Genomic DNA, 19,995 nt, shown 5'->3' with positions numbered 1-19,995 from the left:
CATGTAGGCCCAGAATGTTGCAACACACAACTTTTGGGGGACCTTTTAATGCAAGAATTGCAGAGTGATTGATTGGCTTTGAGGGCCATCGCTGCTTACATCTGGTATTTCATTTACCATCTCCCGTGTTAGGTTAACGTTTTATGGTTAGCAATTTACCGTGCCAAAAAAATTGTCCTTTGCTCGATATAAGCTTAGTGACGCTCCATATATGGAGGACATTTTCTTTTGTTAAGTGTCAATACAGTCAACCAGAAACAAGCTTGTAAATACTGCATGATACTCGATCTTTGATACTTTATAGGTTTGCTGTACCTACTCATCAGTATTCTTCTACCATATATGGACTAGACTGTGACTTCTCTGGGAAAACATCCAGCTGCCTCCTTAAATAGTGATATGAAGGGGTGAACCAACCATAAGGTGATTTAAGCCTCTTGCCTCAGGCAGCACCACCTCTAGCAAGATGAGGGGCGGAGTCAACTGCTATAAAGCAGGATCTAATATCTAAAAATAGTATCTCTTCATACCCGATGCCAACATGGTTGTGAGACACTGCATGGAGAAATAATCTCATATATTACTTCTGGATGGGGTTGAGGGGGCGCCGTTCTATAGCATAGAGTTTGGGTTCATCCCTGTCATGGATCCTTCATAGTCACTACTCCTTCTATTGGGACATAGATCTTACAATCGGTCAACATTTCCATCTTTCTTCAGGAAGTATAACCGAAATTTAGAGGGAGAACTTTTCTGAAACTTTTACAAAACATTCATGTTGTTCTTGTGGATAATCTTTTTAGTGGATAATTGCCTCTATCCAATTTTATTCTAAATACGTTCTGTACACATTCTGCATTTTATCAGCATTCACCTCACCCTGGGCAACACGTCCAGTATTTTCTTTTAATCTAATCCAGTCCACACACACACACTGCCTTCCCCCATATGTCCCACTGGAAAGAAGTTGGCAAGATACACCAGGGCGTGTTATAGAAGGGCGTGTTATATACTACGCTGGTTGGGAATTAGACTCAATGTTTCCTTGTTACTTTGCATTATTTTCTTGACGCAAACCTGCTCCTGGGATGTTTCCAATTATATAAGAGTCACATAAAACTGCTTCCTCCAAAGAGTTGTCAGACTTATATTACACAATCCAGCGTTGAAGATGATGATGAGGTTGTGTAGGAGTACAAATATGTCATCTTGGAACGTCATGACTACTTAATCACCTCTTCAGATTCACCTCTGAGTAGGCTGACCCAGATTATCTTAACTCATCGAGACTCATCACGTAGACCACACCTCAAATAGGTTGGCCATTTTGAATAAGTTTATTGGCGCACAGACTTTTTCCTGTGAGGTTATGCCCCCTTCTTAGATGCCACACCCTATTTTATGTCAGGAAAAGTGGCTAAAAATGATCTAAAACTCTTAATAAATGTGGTGCAAAGTATGTTTTTGGTGCAAGTCAGCTTGATAAATCTGCCCATTGTGTCTCTGGAGGCATCAGGATGTAAAGATAGATTCAAAACTGTAGACATTGTTAGATATGGGCCTTAGGGAGCTGTGTAACCATACCTTTGTGTATGTTGGTAGTAGCAGCAGGATTGTGAAAGATGTTTTTATATTCCAGGATTGTAGTTGGGCTTGGTGAAATGAGGGAGTGTCCACGCACTGCTTGGTCTCCTCAGAAGCCTGATATTGCTCTTACTCGGAGTAGATGGGAAGGGCTGTGGTCCAGGTTAACATCTGCAAAGAGTTTGTATGTTCTCTCCGTGTCTGCGTGGGTTTCCTCTGAGTCCTCCAGTTTCCTCCAACACTCCAAAACATACTGGTAGGTTGATTAGATTGTGAGCCCCATTGGAGACAGGGACTGATTTGGCAAGCTCTATGCAGCGCTGCGTAATCTGTTTCTATACATAAGGAATTATTATTATAACTGATGATAGACTCAATTTAAATCCAATTGCTATCCTGCTATTTTTAGGAAAACTGAGCTAATGCGGGGGTATAATAAAAGGCATACTTCTGGCTTTGTTTCGAAAAGTATGGCCATCTTTAAATCGGCACAGTTTCCAGGGGTTCCCCTAACATGACTACAGTAAAAATGTTATGTGGAAATCTGGGTTTATGGAGTTCTCCAAGAATAGGGTTGTGCAGTCCATGAAGTTTGCATTTTTTAAGTTTCGACAACACAAAGCACAGACTTTGTGTTACCTTTATTTTACATTAAAGGGAACCTGTCATCAGAAATTGGCCTAATAAACCACTATCAGTATGTTGTCAAGCAGTTGAACAGCTTCTAAATTATGATCCTTTTATGACCCAGCTTGGTATAAATAGATGTATAAAGTCAGGGAGACTGAGAGTTTAACATTGAAGCCAATCTCTCCCTGCCTCTGAACACCTCCTCCCATGGGCAGGGGTGTACCAAGTCTTTGTGCCGCCTGATATAATATATCAGATACAGCGTAAAAATTAGATACAGCGTCATGTGACGTGCCAGCCGGAGGTCAGGTAGCTGTGCCGGCCGGGTGAATGTAGCGGGCATGGGGATGTGCAGGTACCTGTGACGGCTGGCGGTCATGAGGATCTTCCGGCCGGCCGGTATATGTGTGCCAGCCGGCGAGTGGGGTTATGAGCCCGACGTCGCTCCCTGTCTCCAGCAGGAGGTGCGCCGCTTGAGGCGAGAATCTCAACTCGCCTCATGGCAGGTGCGCCCCAGCCCATGGGATTGACAACATTGTCCAGACTTAAGGAGATCTGATCAATTATGTCCTTGAATGCAGAACCATTATTTACAGTCTTGGGGCATTTTAAGGCAGAAAAGCTTGACCCTGTTAAACTCTCTGCCTCCCTGACTTTATAAAACCAATTTACATCTCACTTCAAAGTTAATTTTCTGGATGATGCCACCACACTGGACCATGAAAGAAACATCATCTAGAAGCTGCTCAGCTGCTTGACAACATACTGCTAGTGGTTTATTAGGCCAATTTCTGATGACAGGCTCCCTTTAAGTCCTCTCTGTTTTTATTTTCCACTTATTACTATAGAAAGACTCTAAATATTGACCTTGAGATTGTTGGACCATTTCCTATAACCAATCCTAAATTTTATCACAGTGGTGGTCCTTTGATACCCATGGATCGTTGAAAGGCGCATTCTCGTAACAGAAAACATGACTTCTTGTAGCATCTCTCTGTCTAGTACCGCTATAAGCAAAATGTTCAGCCAGATACTTTATATCTATTTGTGTTTACATGCAAGTCGAGCAAATTTCTACGGCCAAGTTTATTATCTTTGGACCTTAGCCACGGCAGATTGTCGTATTTGGAGGAGTGACAGGAGTGGGCGGAAGTTTTGGGACAGAGCAAAGAATGAGAAAAAAATACAGCAAATATGGCTTTGTTTTTTTGGCATGTATGCATAACACACAAACAGAAGGAATCTATCACTGCTCACTCTTCCGATGCTGGAGGGAAATGTCACAGAAACTTTCCTTTGTATGTTTTTCCTACAAAGCCAATGAACGTTGGCAAGTTTATGAGCAGTTTCTATATAGTGTTTTCCCATTTAGTGGCCTGAGCAGAATCCAGTACATTTACTTTCAAGAGAACTGGGAATCAATTAAAAAATACTAACTACAGTATTGAAATATACAAGTCTTCAGTCTTTCCTGGGGGTCAAGGGCAGTAGAAGGGTAAATATATGTTTCTTTGATGCTTTAGGGTAAGTAAAAGAGTTGTTGGATGCTTTCATTGTTGTCTTGGGTATTAGAGTGGGTATTGCCTGCTTTTCAGGGGGTACTGGAGGAATTAAAGGGGTTGGCCACTTTATCTCTTGTTTTTTGTAATGTGCTGCAATAGCTGCTTCCTCCGCCTGTGCTGACAAGCCCTGGAGTCTGTATTATAAACAAATCTACAAACTCAACAGACTCCTGGCGGGAGGGGCTGCTGCTCCCTGCTCACAGAGAAGGAGGTCATGTGACAGAACTCTCTCTCTATGTAGCAGAGCTGGATGTGTTCCTAGACAGTGGATACAGATGTCTTCTGTACAGAATAGTGAGGTACAAGATCTCCCCTCTTCCCTATCAGTCCCTCCATCCCAGTCTGTGATTCTACAGAACTTTCTCTTTCTTTCGCTGCACCTCATGCTGCTACCTTCCCCCACCTTATACTTAGCAGTATCAGCTCTGTGCAGATAAGCTATTAACCCTTAGCGCTCACACAGCACAAGCTATAGACTTCATGTAACTGGTTTACTTGGATTTCTACCACTTATTACCTGCTATTCCCTGCTCCTCCATGTGATGAAAGCTGCCAGGCTGTCACAATATACATCCTGTATGTGCACTGTGTAGAGTTCAGTGGATTTACTTGTGGTAAACTGAATGGATTTAATGCTAAATTACTTTGAGAGAGAACACAAGGCATCATGGGATCTGTGGGCAAGCTAACTGGCCTCAGCCTGAGGGCATAGACTGACAGACATTAGTCTCCACCAACTTCACCTCTGGCAGAAAGATTTTTGTCAAACACTTTCAAAACAGAAAATGCCAGAACTTTGGAAAGAAAAGTTCTGTTTGTTTTTAAAGGGGGAATCACATATAATAATTTGGTAAATTATGTTCCAGCAGAAAATCAGCTCTGAAGTGAGATGTAAATTGGTTGTATAAAGTCATGGAGATAGTGGGGCACATTTACTTACCGGTCCAGTCGCGATCCCGCAGCGTGTTGTCCGCCGCTGATTCAGGTCTGCGGCATTCACTAAGATCGTGCACCCGATATCCAGCAGGTGTCGCTGCTGCGCCGAGGTCCGCCGGAGTTCACCTTCTTTGTCCCGGTGCATGTAAGTGCGACTTGCAACACAAATTCTTTTTTAAATTCCGCATTTTTTCCGAATCCATCGGGTTGTCTCACGGCCACGCCCCCGATATCTGTTGCATGAAAGACAGCGCAGAAGCGGCACAATCCGATCGCGTGCGCCAAAATCCCGGGGCAATTCGGCACAAATCGGAAATATTTGGGAAAACCAACGCCGTTCGGACCCTTAGTAAATGAGCCCCAGTGAGTTTACCACTGAAGTCAAGCTTTCTTCACCTTAGAACATACCTCTGCTGTGATGGACATCATGTAACAGAGTTCAGGGGAGCCGGTTACTTACCTCGTTGGATTAAGGGGTGTCAATTACAGTGACTGGCCTTCTGAGACGTGGTGAGCTCTCTACCTCCTTGACTATATTCAACCAATTTCCATTTTACATATTAGGTCAATTTCTACTTACTGCTACCATTTAAAGGGATTGTCCATCCATAAAGGTAAAAATAGAGGTAAAGATGTGCTTTATTTTTGCCAAAAACAGAGCCCCCCTTTTCTATAGGCAGAGTCTTGTATTGCCCATAATCTTTATGCAAGTGAATGAGTTTGCACTTCAATACCAGGTACAGCGAATGGAGGTGATAATCATTGCTTTTAGTGGCAAAAGCAGATATTTTAATAATTCAGGGAACTTTCGAGTCACTTCTTCACCTCTCTGTACTACCCCCGCTAACATCAGAAGTTAGAGACACTCATACAGAAGCAGAACGATGCATCTCGCATGGGGCCCTTAGAGTTAGAGGGCCAGCTTTGGTTGTCACCATTCCTTTTGCTTTGGCTTGTGGAATATGGACACTCCAGAATACTTCAAAGGGATGAAGAATAATCACAAAGATCACAGAGGGAAGGACATAAGGGTGCGAATACATGGTTTAAGCGGCCATTATGCATCTGTAATGCTGCCAGCTGTATACCATATGCATCATGGCCTCACCATCTATTCATATCCTTATAGGGCTCAATTTGATAGTTCCATATACAGCCCTTTTATTCTGTGTCTGTTTTGTTCAATTCTTATCTTTATGTGATTTTTACCTAATGTGGATATAAAATTCTGAATTTCAGAATTGGATAGTAGTCAACAAATTTTCTGGGATTCATTATGCAAACATTATGAGAACTAGATTCCCCCCAGGGTGAATAATCCTGGCCACACATGCTGAGGTTTTTTAGCAAATATTTGTTGATTATACAAATGTTAGTTACCCCAGTATCTCACAAGGAGATTGACCTCTGACTATGGCTATTAGCCAAATAGTGATTCCTAGAGGACCATTATCTAACATTGAAAAAGTTATTAAAGAGGCAAACATATGTTTTAAGGCATCTAAAAAAGGAAGATAGGAAGATTTAAAATATTGCCAGCTTATCATTTGACCAAAAGTGTAGGTGATTGATATGTGCACAAGCACCAGGTAGTCCAGTTTAATCTCACCAAATGCTATTGGGGTTGTTTGTACAAACTTTCTGACAATCGATCACCATCATTGCTGCTTTTAGGATCTTAAAGGAAATCAACAATTAGAAAAAAAACAAAAAAAAACCTAGAAATACTCACCTCTGCTCTTCTTTACCTTGATCCCGGCCCTGTCTTTTGCTAGTCTTGACATGCCAGGATCACCTAGAAAAGAAAGTTATAAATAGAAGCACGTAGCACAGGGACAAGATGTCCGGCACTCCGGGCTGCTAATTATACACACCCCAGCACCTCCTTCTGCCAGGGGCGTGAATTCAAGCCTCTCGCATTACATTACCTCCCTCTTCCATGCTCCCAGCAGGGGAGATAGAGGCGGGGGCGTGCATAATTAGCAGCCTGTAGTGTAGGACATCTTGTCCCCGTGCTCTGTGCTGCTAATTATAACTTTCTTTTCTAGAGGCAGTTTTGAAACCAAAGATAAGTTTTGATACAAACTAAATCCTTACCCCTATGCTTTTCCTGAGCATACGCAAGGCCTTAGGCTGTTTTCACATGGGTGTATGCTCACCCAAACATAGCCCAGACGATCATACAGCGATGCGCTGGAAAGAGAACTGGTGAGCACTATTCAACCCTCCCCCTCTCCATAGGGAGAAGTGCAGCACAGCCGTATATACAGGGAGAGATAGAGCAAGCTCTATCTTTTCCCCCAGTATGGTACGGTAGGCAATACCATAATATGGATAGACATATTGTCCATTGAAATGCATGTGGGCATATGCTACCCTTACTAAAACGATACCATGCTGGTAGCATACAGCCGAAAAATTCTGTCCATGTGAAAGTGGCCCTACACTACGACAGATTAATCATCATAATAATGAACCTGTCGCACCAATGTCGCATTAAAGGAAACCTATCGTATATCAAAACAAAGGAACGTGTAATAGGTACTGATACTGTACACAAATTGCGTGACAATAAGAAATCTTTATTAGTGTTTACATAGAGCAATTGTGTATTCCAAACCGATAAAAACAATCAAAAAGCACTATCCAGTGCTATGTCTCAGTATAGCAGCAAAAACATATAATGTGCAAAGAAATAAGCACTTGTTGCTATAAGCAACCATGTGCTCATATGCAGCAATAAAGCATGAAGGTTGCTATCCCAACGATCCTAAAGTCTGATAAAATAGTAACCTATGCCTGGCAAATAAGGATGAAATTGCAATGTAAATATGGCATAAAATAAGTACATATGTTATATGCGAGGCAAAGACAAATGAAAAAATATCATATCACCATGTATGGGGTAGATGGGAGCTGGCTCCCCACGCATTCCGCCACCGAGCCTGGTGGCTTCCTCAGGGGTATCCTTATTTGCCAGGCATAGGTTACTATTTTATCAGACTTTAGGATCGTTGGGATAGCAACCTTCATGCTTTATTGCTGCATATGACCACATGGTTGCTTATAGCAACAAGTGCTTATTTCTTTGCACATTATATGTTTTTGCTGCTATACTGAGACATACCACTGGATAGTGCTTTTTAATTGTTTTTATCGGTTTGGAATACACAGTTGCTCTATGTAAACACTAATAAAGATTTCTTATTGTCACGCAATTTGTGTACAGTATCAGTACCTATAACACGTTCCTTTGTTTTGATATACGATATGCTTCTTTGACGTGTGGTACTTCATTTCGCCCCCATCCACTTTGATTAAAGGAAACCTGTCATCAGGGACCTCATTTTCACTAAAGACAGGTTGCAAAAGCCCATTACACCTTCATTGCAAATCTGCCTTTCTGCTTTTTCTAAGCATCACAATATAATTGTGTGATATAACTTACCTTGTACCCTCTGTGCAGTCCCAGGGGTTGGATTTTGGTCTGGATGCATTAAGGCTTGTCTTTGCTGCTCACTCCTCAGCTCTCAGCCCCCACTTTGTGCTCCTGTACAGCTCCTTCCTCCCCCACTGATGTCAGCTCAGCAGGCTGTGAGCTCTGTGAAGGAGCAGGAGGGAGGAGCTGTACAGGAGCATGAAGCTGGGGGTTGAGAGCTGAGGAGTCTGCAGCACAGACAAGTCAAATTTAGTTTTTTTGAAATGCACCCAAACCAAAGCCCAACCCCTGTGACTACACAAAGGATTCAAGGGTGCAAGATAAATTATAACACACAATTATATTGTAACTGCTTAGAGAAGATAGAAAGCCATATAATGGGTTTCTGTAATCTGTCCATAGTGAAAATGAGGTCCCTGGTGACGGGTTCCCTTTAAGGAACTCCCTGCACTATATGTTGCCCATCTGTCAGGCAGTGAGGTTACTATGTTGTGCAGCATGCAGGGGGTGAACAACCGGTGGTCCACTTCTCAGTTTTGGGCCAGTTCGAGCCAAGGAAAGGAAAATACTGATTATGATACTTGAGCAAATAATTTATCATTCGTCAAACATATGGTATCAGCGTTCAGAGAATCAGAACAGTGTAAATTATTATCTACATTACAATCTATAAAATAATATCCTGCCTCATCTTCTAGTTACTATGAAGTTGCTGAGATGTCAGCTGTCAGAGCAGGGGTTAAGGCTAAGTTTTAACAGCTGTATATTATTCAGCCTTCAATGAGAGCAAATAGGAGGGACTTTCTTTCTCCTCGTCATCAGGAGAATGAGATTATGGAAACTTGAGGCTTTTATGTTCTCGGCTTTCAGACAAGTTGTAAATACATGAAATTCTTCAGGCCGCCCACACAAGAACGATTATTTTCCAATCAAGAGACATTGAGGTGTGTCCCGGAGACACAAGTAACCAGTGCAGTTGGGCTACAGGATCAGCCATATCCTGGATCTATAGGTTGTTACATGTACATGGTTTGCAGCTAATAGTTACATGTATGCTGTTCTATGTATTCTATACTCTACTTTGAAAGGAAAATGAAACAACAACTTAATTGTTTATTAACATGGGCTACATAGCCAGGGCACATAAAATACAGCACCACTTTATTATATTTTTAATAACGTTTTGTCATTTTTATGCTTTGCAAAAAATCATAACGTTTTAATGTAAATGTGTCATAGAAAAAACTTTTAAAACAAGTTTTGATGTAAATAGGTTTTGGATTCTTTTAATAATTTACATTTTTTTATATGTCCCTTTCTATATAAAAAATAAAACTATATCCTGGTAAGATTTTCATCTTTAAAAATGCATGAGGATCATTGTTCTGTGTGCTATAGAATCAGAGATGTAGGCAGTTAAATAGAATCTGTCAGGAAGTTGGACCACACAAAGCTGCAGAAAGTGTGAGGTAGCAGGACCAGCAGCTTGCTACAATAGGGAGGAGGGACTGTGCAGCAGTACATTGAAGAGATCTGACATACCCGTGCACTAGAGTTCTCCAAGTCCAGCTACAATCTATAATAATGGAGACATCAGAGCAGACAATAATAATGGAGACACCAGTGTAGACTATAATAATGGAGACACCAGAGCGGACAATAATAATGGAGACACCAGAGCGGATAATAATATTGGAGACACCAGTGCAGACAATAATAATGGAGACACCAGTGCAGACTATAATAATGGAGACACCAGAGCGGATAATAATATTGGAGACACCAGAGCGGATAATAATATTGGAGACACCAGTGCAGACAATAATAATGGTGACACCAGTGCAGACTATAATAATGGAGAAACCAGTGCAGACAATAATAATGGAGACACCAGAGCGGATAATAATAATGGAGACACCAGAGCAGATAATTAAAATAAAGAACCCATAGTATACAATAGAAATATAGACCACTTTCTTTAAGCTTCTGCTCCCTAACCCACAATAGTCTTTCTTCTATGATCCGTGCACCAATTTTCTTTGGGTCCAACATCAGGAGAGGAACTGGGAGAGGTGAAAACAAATCACTGTTCCCGGGATCCTCTCCCAGTTTAGTGTACTTTAGTGTTGTAAGTGAAGAGTCATATAGTACACTGCATAAAAACTTTGCAAGATGTTGTTCGACTGTGTACTCCGTGGAGAAGCATACAGTACTTGGTTTTCTCTTGCCTTGCCTCATTTGCATGCTCTTTATAGGAAGTTGACATTCTGCTTTCTGTCCAAACAGAACATCATATCCTTAATTAACCTGATGATATCACTGTGAAAACACAAGCATCAATTTGAGGAAGTATGCAAATCAGAATTCACATGGTGCCAGTGATATCTGGGAGCGGCTGAATGGGCTCCATGCAAACTGCATATTCTAACTATTTAACTACCACAAAATATTTTAAATGTAAATTTAACTAAACTAAAGTGCACTAAGTGCAACAAAACTAAACTTAGGGTGGATTTTAATCTCATTAACATTCTACAAACTGTTCCTTGATTTATACTTAAAACTGAGGAATATACGAAGAAATCTTATTTAGTGTCCCTCATCCTCCTCTTCACAGTTCTGTGACAAGCTGCAAGACAATTGGCTGGAACAGATGGCCTTTACCTCTTAATACCAAGAAGTAGCCCCCTACCTCTGCAGCAGTAGAACATCCCATATTCCCTGTGTTTTCTACTGGATTTTCAATCCATATGATATGGATCATCCTCTGCTGCTATTTAGTTGTAGGTTTAGTGGACCTTTAAAACTACTACTTTTGACACTTAACTAGTATTTATCTTATTTCAGCAGGATGCCCGGATCAAGTTTGAGTTCAATGGAGAGAAGAGGTAGGTGCTACATCCAGCTGGATGTTTTTCCATTTTAGTTGGAATTATAGTTACTCTGTTTCCCAGAGTGCCTAAACCTTTAAAACTTACCTCCTCTGATCAATAGTACAATGTGAGAACATAAAGGAAAAAAACACTTGTTTATGGTCCTTTTGTGATTTGCAACCTATATTATATCTGCATTTCTGCATTCTCTATATGTAGTTTACAGTATCTGTGTGCTGGTGGGCGGAGATGTAGCTGCTGTAAATCCTATCTTTCCCTGGCCCATACTTAGAGCTTCTATATAATCTGAAACCTCATTGAGCGTCTGTCTATCTTACTAGCAAAATAAAATTCAGCAGAGATTTCAGAGTGCATAACATATTTGGATGGAGTAGCACAGTGGTGGCGAACTTATGGCACTAGTGCCAGAGGCGGCACTCTGACACCTTTCTGTGGGCACCCAGGTCAACACCCCAGAATGAAGTTCACCAGACAGGACTCAAAGAATCTTCCTGCAGAATCTTCTTACAATGATAGAAAAATTTGCCCTCCTCCTTTCAACTGTGTTGGTGTCCTTAGGGGGCTGAACGATTGAAAGTTGTCAAAGAACAAGGAGAAATAAATTACTTTCTAAATTTCTGTGCTGGCACTTTGCAATAAATAAGTGGCTTTTTGTTGAAGTTTGGGCACTCAGGATCTAAAAGGTTCGCCATCACTGGTGTAGCACATAGTAAGAGCCAAAGTAAGGCTACATTCACACACATGCGTGCCCGCCGTACCGCAGCACTGCGTTGCATGGGAGAGACAGACTGTGCTGTTGTACAGGAAAAAAAGGACATGTCTTTTCCCAGGTACGGAATGGTGCCGCACGAATGCCGCTCCGCACCACGCTGTGCGCCCATTTCTGGCATATGGGGGACGTATATATATATATACGGTGGGAAACTGCCCTAAGTGAAGAAAGAAGTTTTTTTTTGCTGATAACTTATGTAACAAAGTTTCTTGTATTGTCTTGTACAACTTATATATTAAGTTTGTTAAAATGTTAGTGGCTATAAAAAGTAGCTCCCTAGGTAGGGGCTACTTAGGTTACTGTGCATTATAGAAATTGGGTTAATTTGTTAAACCAGTGTCAGCAGTATCAGCCACAGATTATTATCATGTGCAGTCCGGAAAGGTACGAATAAGCAGTGACACAGACACAGAGGGGGGAATTTATCAGGACTGGATTGTGATACTCCCCGCATGATGCATTGGATATACTAAAAGTATAGAACTGCGCCAGGTTCAACCAGACAGCTATGCTAAGCCATAGCAATAGGGCCCTGGCCTGGCCCACTCCATGCACCCTGGCCACAATTCTTGCACCCTGCACCCTGGCCACAATTGCTGGCTGTACTCCAAAAAACTAGTGTAGAAGTGCCAGAGACTTCTGAGGCTAATAAGTAGTTTCTGTATCTGAGCCCAAGTTGTTTATTTACATCACATTAGGTCAGTGCACTTTATTTATGTACTACAGTTTATGATATGTTCTACTTTCTTTGTGCAGTGTATGGGAGACAGCATAGCAGCTAGTCTCCACCCACCAGCATCCTCACAAGTGCAATTTAGATTAGAAACTTTAGAGGGGAAATATTCTAAAAAATGCAGAATTGTATCATATAATGGTCATAAATAACGTTATTCCTCATGTAAAAATATAAAAAATATGGATTTATGCAAAGTATGTTGGAAGTCAAGTGATTATTTAAGTTTTGAACACAATTCTGTGAATGTACAAGGTAATGGTTGACATAGGTAGTGCTGTAGCTGTATACAGTCACAGCTGAGTTTTGTTACATTGTACTTGTGGAGTACAATAAGTAAAGTCTACATTAAACATCATGCACTCTGGCTCATAATTGCTGCCATAGCCGTGGTGCAGGAGACTAGGGTGCAGGAGAAGGGGGCTATTGTGCAGGGCCATGAAAATACCACCATCGTCTAGTATGTTATTCCTCTAACACCTGTGGTTTATCTTAACTGGTAAAAACAAATGAAACATGTATTTAGTTACATGGAAAAATAGGAAAAAGCTAAAATAGTCACAGTGGAAAGTGCTGCCCGCGTGCCAAATCTGCCCCTAGAGGTTTCCGTTGCTGGACATCAGTATAACAAGAAGTTTAACATGTCTCAAGCATTAGGCAGCAATACGTCTCAGTCAGGCACTCAAGACATAATAACACTTCTAGAGAATTATGGAATTACTTGCAAATGATCTGGATAAAAATACAGGCAAATGTGAGTCACAGAGAGAAAGCTCTGATCAGCGGCTCAGCTTATGCCAGGTCCAGCAGATCCCCGGCTATAGTCTTCCTAGACATTACTCACAGAACAACATATTCATTGCATTTATTCATAGCTCTGTTGTCTGCTGGGAACCCACCTACATCGATTCATAGAAGCAGAGGCCACCGCAGAGTCCAGTGCAGACATCCATTGTTGTCTTTCATTCACATATATAGTAGATTAATTAGTAGAAATGTCTATAGCTATTCCATATACCTCAATGGGGCTTGCAGTAAATCATGGTTTTATGGCTACACACACTGGTTTTAGGTTGCACAGATTTAAGTGAATAAACCCATAGAGATGTTATCCGGACTTCATCTGCTGGGGGTCCCACTATACTGTACTTGCTACATTTGCCACACCAAAAAATTTTGCAAAGAATTGCCAGTGCACTTATAAGAAGAGTGAAACGTGCCCATATACTGGACCGTGCTATCATTGTTGGTAGGGTCAAGGCCGGCGCCAACACTGGGTATACGTGGGCACGTGCCCGGCCCAGCGATACTGGGGGCCCACATAAGGCTGTACATAAGGAATCTATGGAGGTCGGGGGGGCTTTATGTAAAATAACCATGAGGGGGCTGATTGGTCTGATGAACTAGGGAATATTTTAGGAAAAAGGAGACTGTTTTAGTTTCTGAATTTTTAATGCCGCCACATGAATCCACTGCAAAGGGGCCCAGTGAGGCTCTGACGCCCAGGGGCCTACTGAAACCTGGTGCCGATCCTGGGTAAGGTAGGGTTACTGTCCAGTCTGTAGCTTTGTTTTATGTATTAAGTAATGTGATTTATCTACACTGTAGCTCTAAGGGTGTATCGTGGAGGGCAGCTCTGACAGTAACTGCCATGTAACTGGGTCCTATCGCTTCCATCTTCAAGTAACAGCACACACAATGATTAGATACACTGCCTATTGACACCTGAGCTTTGATGGTCATGGGCTGGGGAACAATAAGCTAGGCCTTTGCATTGTGTTTTTTTGCTTTAATATCAACATTCTACATACCGGTAGTTACTAATAACTAAATCTTGTGTATTGTCATTATTCTTACAGTTGCGTAAGAATAATGACATTTTTTTCAAGCAGATATGTGTGGAGTTAGCAGTCCTGGCATATATTATAGGCCCAGGTTATACTCGCGTCTAGGTCGGAGAGAATAACAGAAACTAAAAAAACGGAAGGTCTTCTGTACACCTTCTGTTCCCCATAGAATTTAGTGGTCCTTCCCTCATACTCAGCTAAGTATCCGTTAGGAATAGTGGTAAAAATTATGTGGGTTCTGCTGCTTTATTCTAATGGAATCTGTAACTGAAACTGTCTAATGCAGGTGTGAACTTAGCCTTAGATTTTGGAGATGATGATGATGCTCCTATTCTAAACTTCAGATTGTTTATGGGTAGATAGTCATAAATTATGTGTGATTCCCTGTTTCATCCTTCTTATCAGCTAAATAAGAGAGCTAAGCTTTCTAAAAGATTACGTAGAAGATCTAAGAAGAGGGGAGAGCAGGGGCATAACTTGAGGGGCGGTGCACATGGTCCAGTCGCAACCGGGGCCCAAGAGGCTTATGGGGCCCATAAAGTGTCACTTACCCATATGATCATAGATTACATTTGGGAGCTGGCGCAGACTTTGCAGACTTCAGCATCAGGTTACACCACTGGGGAAGCGGGAGATCTAGGTCTCCACTGATCAGCACTGATCAGATTGTAACTTAACAGTAAGAGACTGAAGAGATAATATGTGTTGGTTAGTAGAGATAATAATGACCGGAAACAGTGTTACTCCGAATGCACACACACTAGACTACTGATTTCTGTAAAGTTTGTAGAAATATTAAGTAATTCCTTAATTCTCCTTATTCCTACTTTTCGTCAGATGGGTCATCTAAATGGAAAACAAATTGTACTTTCCTGAAAATTCTTCTGGCTGCTTCCATCTATTGCTTTTCACAAAAGTGTTATTTTCATCACGTTCCCTTAGCACTTAAAGGGGCTGCTTGTTTTCATGAAATAAAAAATATGGTTATTGTAATGAACACTTTAAAAATTTTCTGATGTACTTTCTGTATGAATTTTTAACAAACCTATCTGGGACCAACGGTGGATGGAAGAAATTAGGCAGTTTGAACCAGAGGGTCTGATTTGGAAGTGGCCTTGCGGTCGGTGTCACAGTAGTCTGGTCCTAAGGTTACTAGGCCTTGCCGACCCCTGACTAGGACAGCAAGGTAAAAGCAGGAAAAGGAGGGGGAGGCTGTATTATACTAGATGTTCCCTCCGGGACAATCCCGGTATATAGGTGTTTGATACTGGGAAATTGGCCGAAGGGAGGCCTTTAATGTGAACGGCAGGCCAGAGAGGCAGGGATTGAGGGATTACAGTTCCTTTAATGCCTTCAAACTGCAGCAAAGTACAGGCTGGCCACAGGTTCTCCTGTCCATGGCTGGCTTTTGGTGGAGGCAAAAGTCCTTAGTTGCAGGAACACTTTAAGTATCCCAGCCCTGGACCCATGGGTCAACTAGGCTGGCTTTGCCTCCTTTGGAGCCCTTTTGACTCTGCTGCATCAGCAGCTCAGAATTATGTGTGTTATCAGCATCCTCTATTTCTCTAGACAAGACAAGACAATGGGGCTTATTTACTAAGGTCCCACGGCCGTCGGGTTTTCTGACGTTTTCGGGGATCGCGCCGGGGATTGTGTCGCACGCGATTGGATTGTGTCACAATCACGCGTCTTTCACGTGACACAAATTGGGGGGGGCGGGTTTCAAGTTATTTTCAACAGAACAGAAGTTAACCCTTGGTTTACACAGTAGTACCTAGGAAAGCACTGCACAGATGTATACCTATTCCCACCATTTGGTAGTGTTGTTCCCTATAGTGATAATGTTCTTCCATGCAGCATAACTGGAGGAGAGGTAACCAGAAGTTTGGCCTTTATCTTACTTGTGAATCTGTGAAGCATACTTGTGAACGTCTGAACCTGAGTTGCTGATACCCTGATATTCTGGGACATTACAAATTCCTCTTGGTTTTCTGCTTGCTGTCGTTTTATAGGAAGCTTCATTGTTTAGGTCCTGTGGATAGAAATCTGTCCCTCGTCATGTGATGTCACACAGGTGCACAGCTCTTATTAGTCTTAGTGTTATAACAGGTGATCTGTGAGAGGTGATGATAACCGTTTTTTATGTTAGGACTTTTTATTTAGATGATTTACAAATAATGTAAATTCCCTAAGAAAACCCCTTTAAGTCATTCTGGGTCTTTTTTTTAAATAATCTTCACCAGCTGGACAGACCCTTTTAGATTGGAATTATTACCATGAACTATTCTATAATTTAATCTATGATTTTATAATAATATGTGTTACTGATAACTCTGCCTCATTTCCTTATCACAGGATTATTGAATTCAGAAGGCCCGTGAAACTGAAAGATGTGCTGCAGAAAGTTACAGATGTGTTTGGACAAACATTGGACTTGCACTATGCAAACAATGAGGTAATGTGCTCAGTTTTGATAGATCCTTGCATCCCAGAACAGTTGTGTATGTGATGACTTCATGTTCTGGCCTGTGTTAATGTTGCAGGACTAGAATACTGTCATAAAGTTGCGTCACCTCCAGAGAGTCACTAGTGAGGGTTATGCAGCGGAGGAGATTCTTTGCTGATTTCCAAATAAAACCAATTTTTTTATCGAAAAAAAAAATCTAAAATTTGGTGTTGAATGATATATAATATAATAACATATATTAGATGTTTTGGGGGTTTGGAGGTCCATGTCCCAATGCTTATTCACCCGTTGTTCCATTATTTATATTGGTATGATCATGACCATATTTTTTCTGGCATACATTTCAAGTTTGTTGGGTCTTGTATCTCTGTGATATCACATTGGGAGTCCATGTGTTCTAAAAAGGTCACTATTTCCTGAGGTTATTCTGTGTGTCAGTTCCTTGATGTGACTTATTTATGATGATAATAGGTGGATAACCGTGTGAAAACATTGATTTAATCCACATAACTTTTCCTTTATGAGCAGTTATGATACTAATAATTGGGGATGGGATAAACGGGTCCATCACTGTTCTGCCAATGGACCATTGCAATTCTTTTATACGCCAGTTACTAAGATACTGACCTGACTATATACTAAGGCTACATGTCTTGCTTCCGTCTAGCTTCTGCTTCAGAGCTGGCCTAATAACCCACTACCAGTATATTGTCAAGCTGTGTAACATCATCAAGTTTTTGTTTCCTTTTTGGCCTATGGTGGTGGCATCATACAGAAAATCAACTTTGAAGTGAGATGTAAATTGGTTGTATAAAGTCAAGGAGGTGGAGCACTGAAGTCAAGGTAGGGAGCTCTGAATGCCTCCTCCTCTGTGATTGACATCATGCATTGGACTTCAGGAGATCTGAATAGTGATGTCTTTGTATGCAGGACCATCAATTACAGTGAAGGGGGCTTTCTGAGGCAGGGAGAGCTTGACTTCAATGTTAAAATCTCTTCCTTCCTGACTTTATAAAACCAATTTACATTTCACTTCAAAGTTGGTTTTCTGGATGATGCCACCACACTGGGTCATGAAACAAACACGATCTGGAAATTATATCTCTTTTATGACTTTGGCTCTTAGGTGTTTTTTTGTAAATACATAAATTTTGAGCCCATATAACTATTGATTCATAAGATCATGACACCAGGGCATCTTTATACTGCCCCAATTACAGACTTAGGCTACATTCACACTACAGTATGGGGGACGTATATACGGCCAACGTATATACAGCCGATTTACGTCCCCCATACACTTCTATGGGCTCACGGCACCGTGCGGCACCGTACCGCTCCGTAGCCCGGGGAAAGATAGGACATGTCCTATCTTTCCCCGTATTACGGCGCTGTGCGCCATTAATTCCTATGGAGAGGGGCGGGGGTGAGCTGCGCTCACCTCCTCCTCCTCTCCCCGCGCTGCCGTGTGCCCGCCGTGCTACGGTGCGGCGGGCTCACGGCAGTGTGAATTTAGCCTTACATCTTCAGACATGACTGGGTAGATGTCACCAACATGACTTGTGGGACAGGTCTTAAGGTATTTTTCAATAATAAACTTCTGTCTATGAAAGTAAAGAAGATCTGGAAGATACCAGTGTCTATGTCCTGTGGATAGTATGCAGGTACTTCCCTTACCTGTGACCTGGATGAGTTGTCTAAAAATATGTTACAGACTGTGATATCATGAAGAATTTCATCATTCTTGAAATAACAGTGTAAAATAGTTTCCATTATTTTCCAAAAGATTTTGTTTGCAGAATATAATGGTTAAGAATAAGTTAGAACATAGCCAATAATTTGATAAACAAGTGTTACCAGTTGGGGTCTCCAATCATTGCTGCCAGTGTGAGGCCGGCGGCACACGACCAGGACCAGTCCATGAAAACCAGCCACGTGCTGGACCGATTTCCTGGATCGATCACAGTGCAGAGTATCTGTTTATCACAGCGTTATATGATGAGTGGAGTCCCTGCTGCCCCACAAAACAGCAGTAACAAACTGCGGGTAAGAAGGAACTCAGCATCATATATCACTTTATTATCTGTCTGTCCTTTCTTTAAGTGAACTTGTCATCAGCTCACGCATTTTTACCTAATGACAGGTTCCCATAGCCTTTTTAATACTATTTATCAATCTGCTTTTATAATAAATATTATTTTATAGTTAAATATTCATGGTTTTACTCACTTTAAAAATTTAAAAAGTTTACCTGGCATCCTGCATCGAGTCACGGGCCCATTTGAGTCCCTGACTTCATCATCATTAGCATCTCCTCTGTGCTCTGCTAGCTCTATCCCTCCCTCCTGCAGATGTGATCTGGGAGGGGGGAAGGAGGAGGGAGGGGGAAAGCTGGTCGAGCAAAGAGCAGATAATGATGATGATTGCAGCCTTGTAATAGACTCCCACTTGACTCAATGCAGTGTGATGGCAGGGTGCCAAGTAAACTTTTATATACACTACTCTTATTATAACTGAGTACAGCCATTAATGTTAATGATAAAAGAAGTTTGGGAATTAGTATTAAAAAGGGCACAAGAACCTGTCATAACTTGAAAATGTTTGATCCTGATGATAGGTTTCCTTTAATGGACAAGTTGCACCTGCCTGGCATACATTTTCTAATGTATGTTGACTTTTAAACATAGAAGGTCATTCACTAAAATGGAAAATCTACATGCATGCTGTGATTTTGTACCAAAAATGAACATCCACAGCCGCTATGGCATTCACAAATTTTTATATGCCAGTTTTTTAGGTTAATTCCCCCATTGTGTTCCCAGCAAAAGAATATGTCAGGAGTGGAGTAGATAACCAGAACATAGGCATAGGTAGCAACAGGGGCACAGCGGCCGCACTGCTATAATAACAATCATGTCTGGGGAATAAAGTGTTAATATCCATGAAGCAGCAGGTTTCATAATTGGGCTTACGTCAGTCTGGATCCAGAGTCCTGCCCCATTCCCTGTATTATTATCATAAGTCATGGGTTGTGCTAACACTTTACGCACCAGAAATGTTTGTGTTCACTGGATAATAGCTTCACCAGGGATTCCTGACTTCACTTGTTTTTTTCCGTATGAAGCGGAGCT

The 19,995-nt window shown here is 41.5% G+C and overlaps 1 protein-coding gene across 2 annotated transcripts in view; it reads left to right on the top strand.

Annotated features, from left to right (window-relative positions):
* LOC140133545 (mitogen-activated protein kinase kinase kinase 2-like) overlaps nt 1–19,995 on the top strand; it is a 95,387-nt gene that overhangs the window by 53,049 nt on the left and 22,343 nt on the right. Inside the window, exons 4-5 of one of the 2 annotated variants that reach the window (XM_072153850.1) lie at nt 11,002–11,039; nt 16,753–16,852. In XM_072153850.1, the coding sequence (XP_072009951.1) occupies nt 11,002–11,039; nt 16,753–16,852 (138 nt within the window). Of the gene's footprint in view, nt 1–10,998; nt 11,040–16,752; nt 16,853–19,995 lie in introns of both variants that reach the window. The other variant, XM_072153849.1, reaches the window with a different exon arrangement.

This window comes from Engystomops pustulosus, chromosome 5 (genome assembly GCF_040894005.1).
Source record: "Engystomops pustulosus chromosome 5, aEngPut4.maternal, whole genome shotgun sequence".
Taxonomy (NCBI): Eukaryota; Metazoa; Chordata; class Amphibia; order Anura; family Leptodactylidae; genus Engystomops; species Engystomops pustulosus.
The sequence above is the reverse complement of the archived record's forward strand: the minus strand, read 5'-3'. Positions and strand labels throughout refer to the sequence as shown.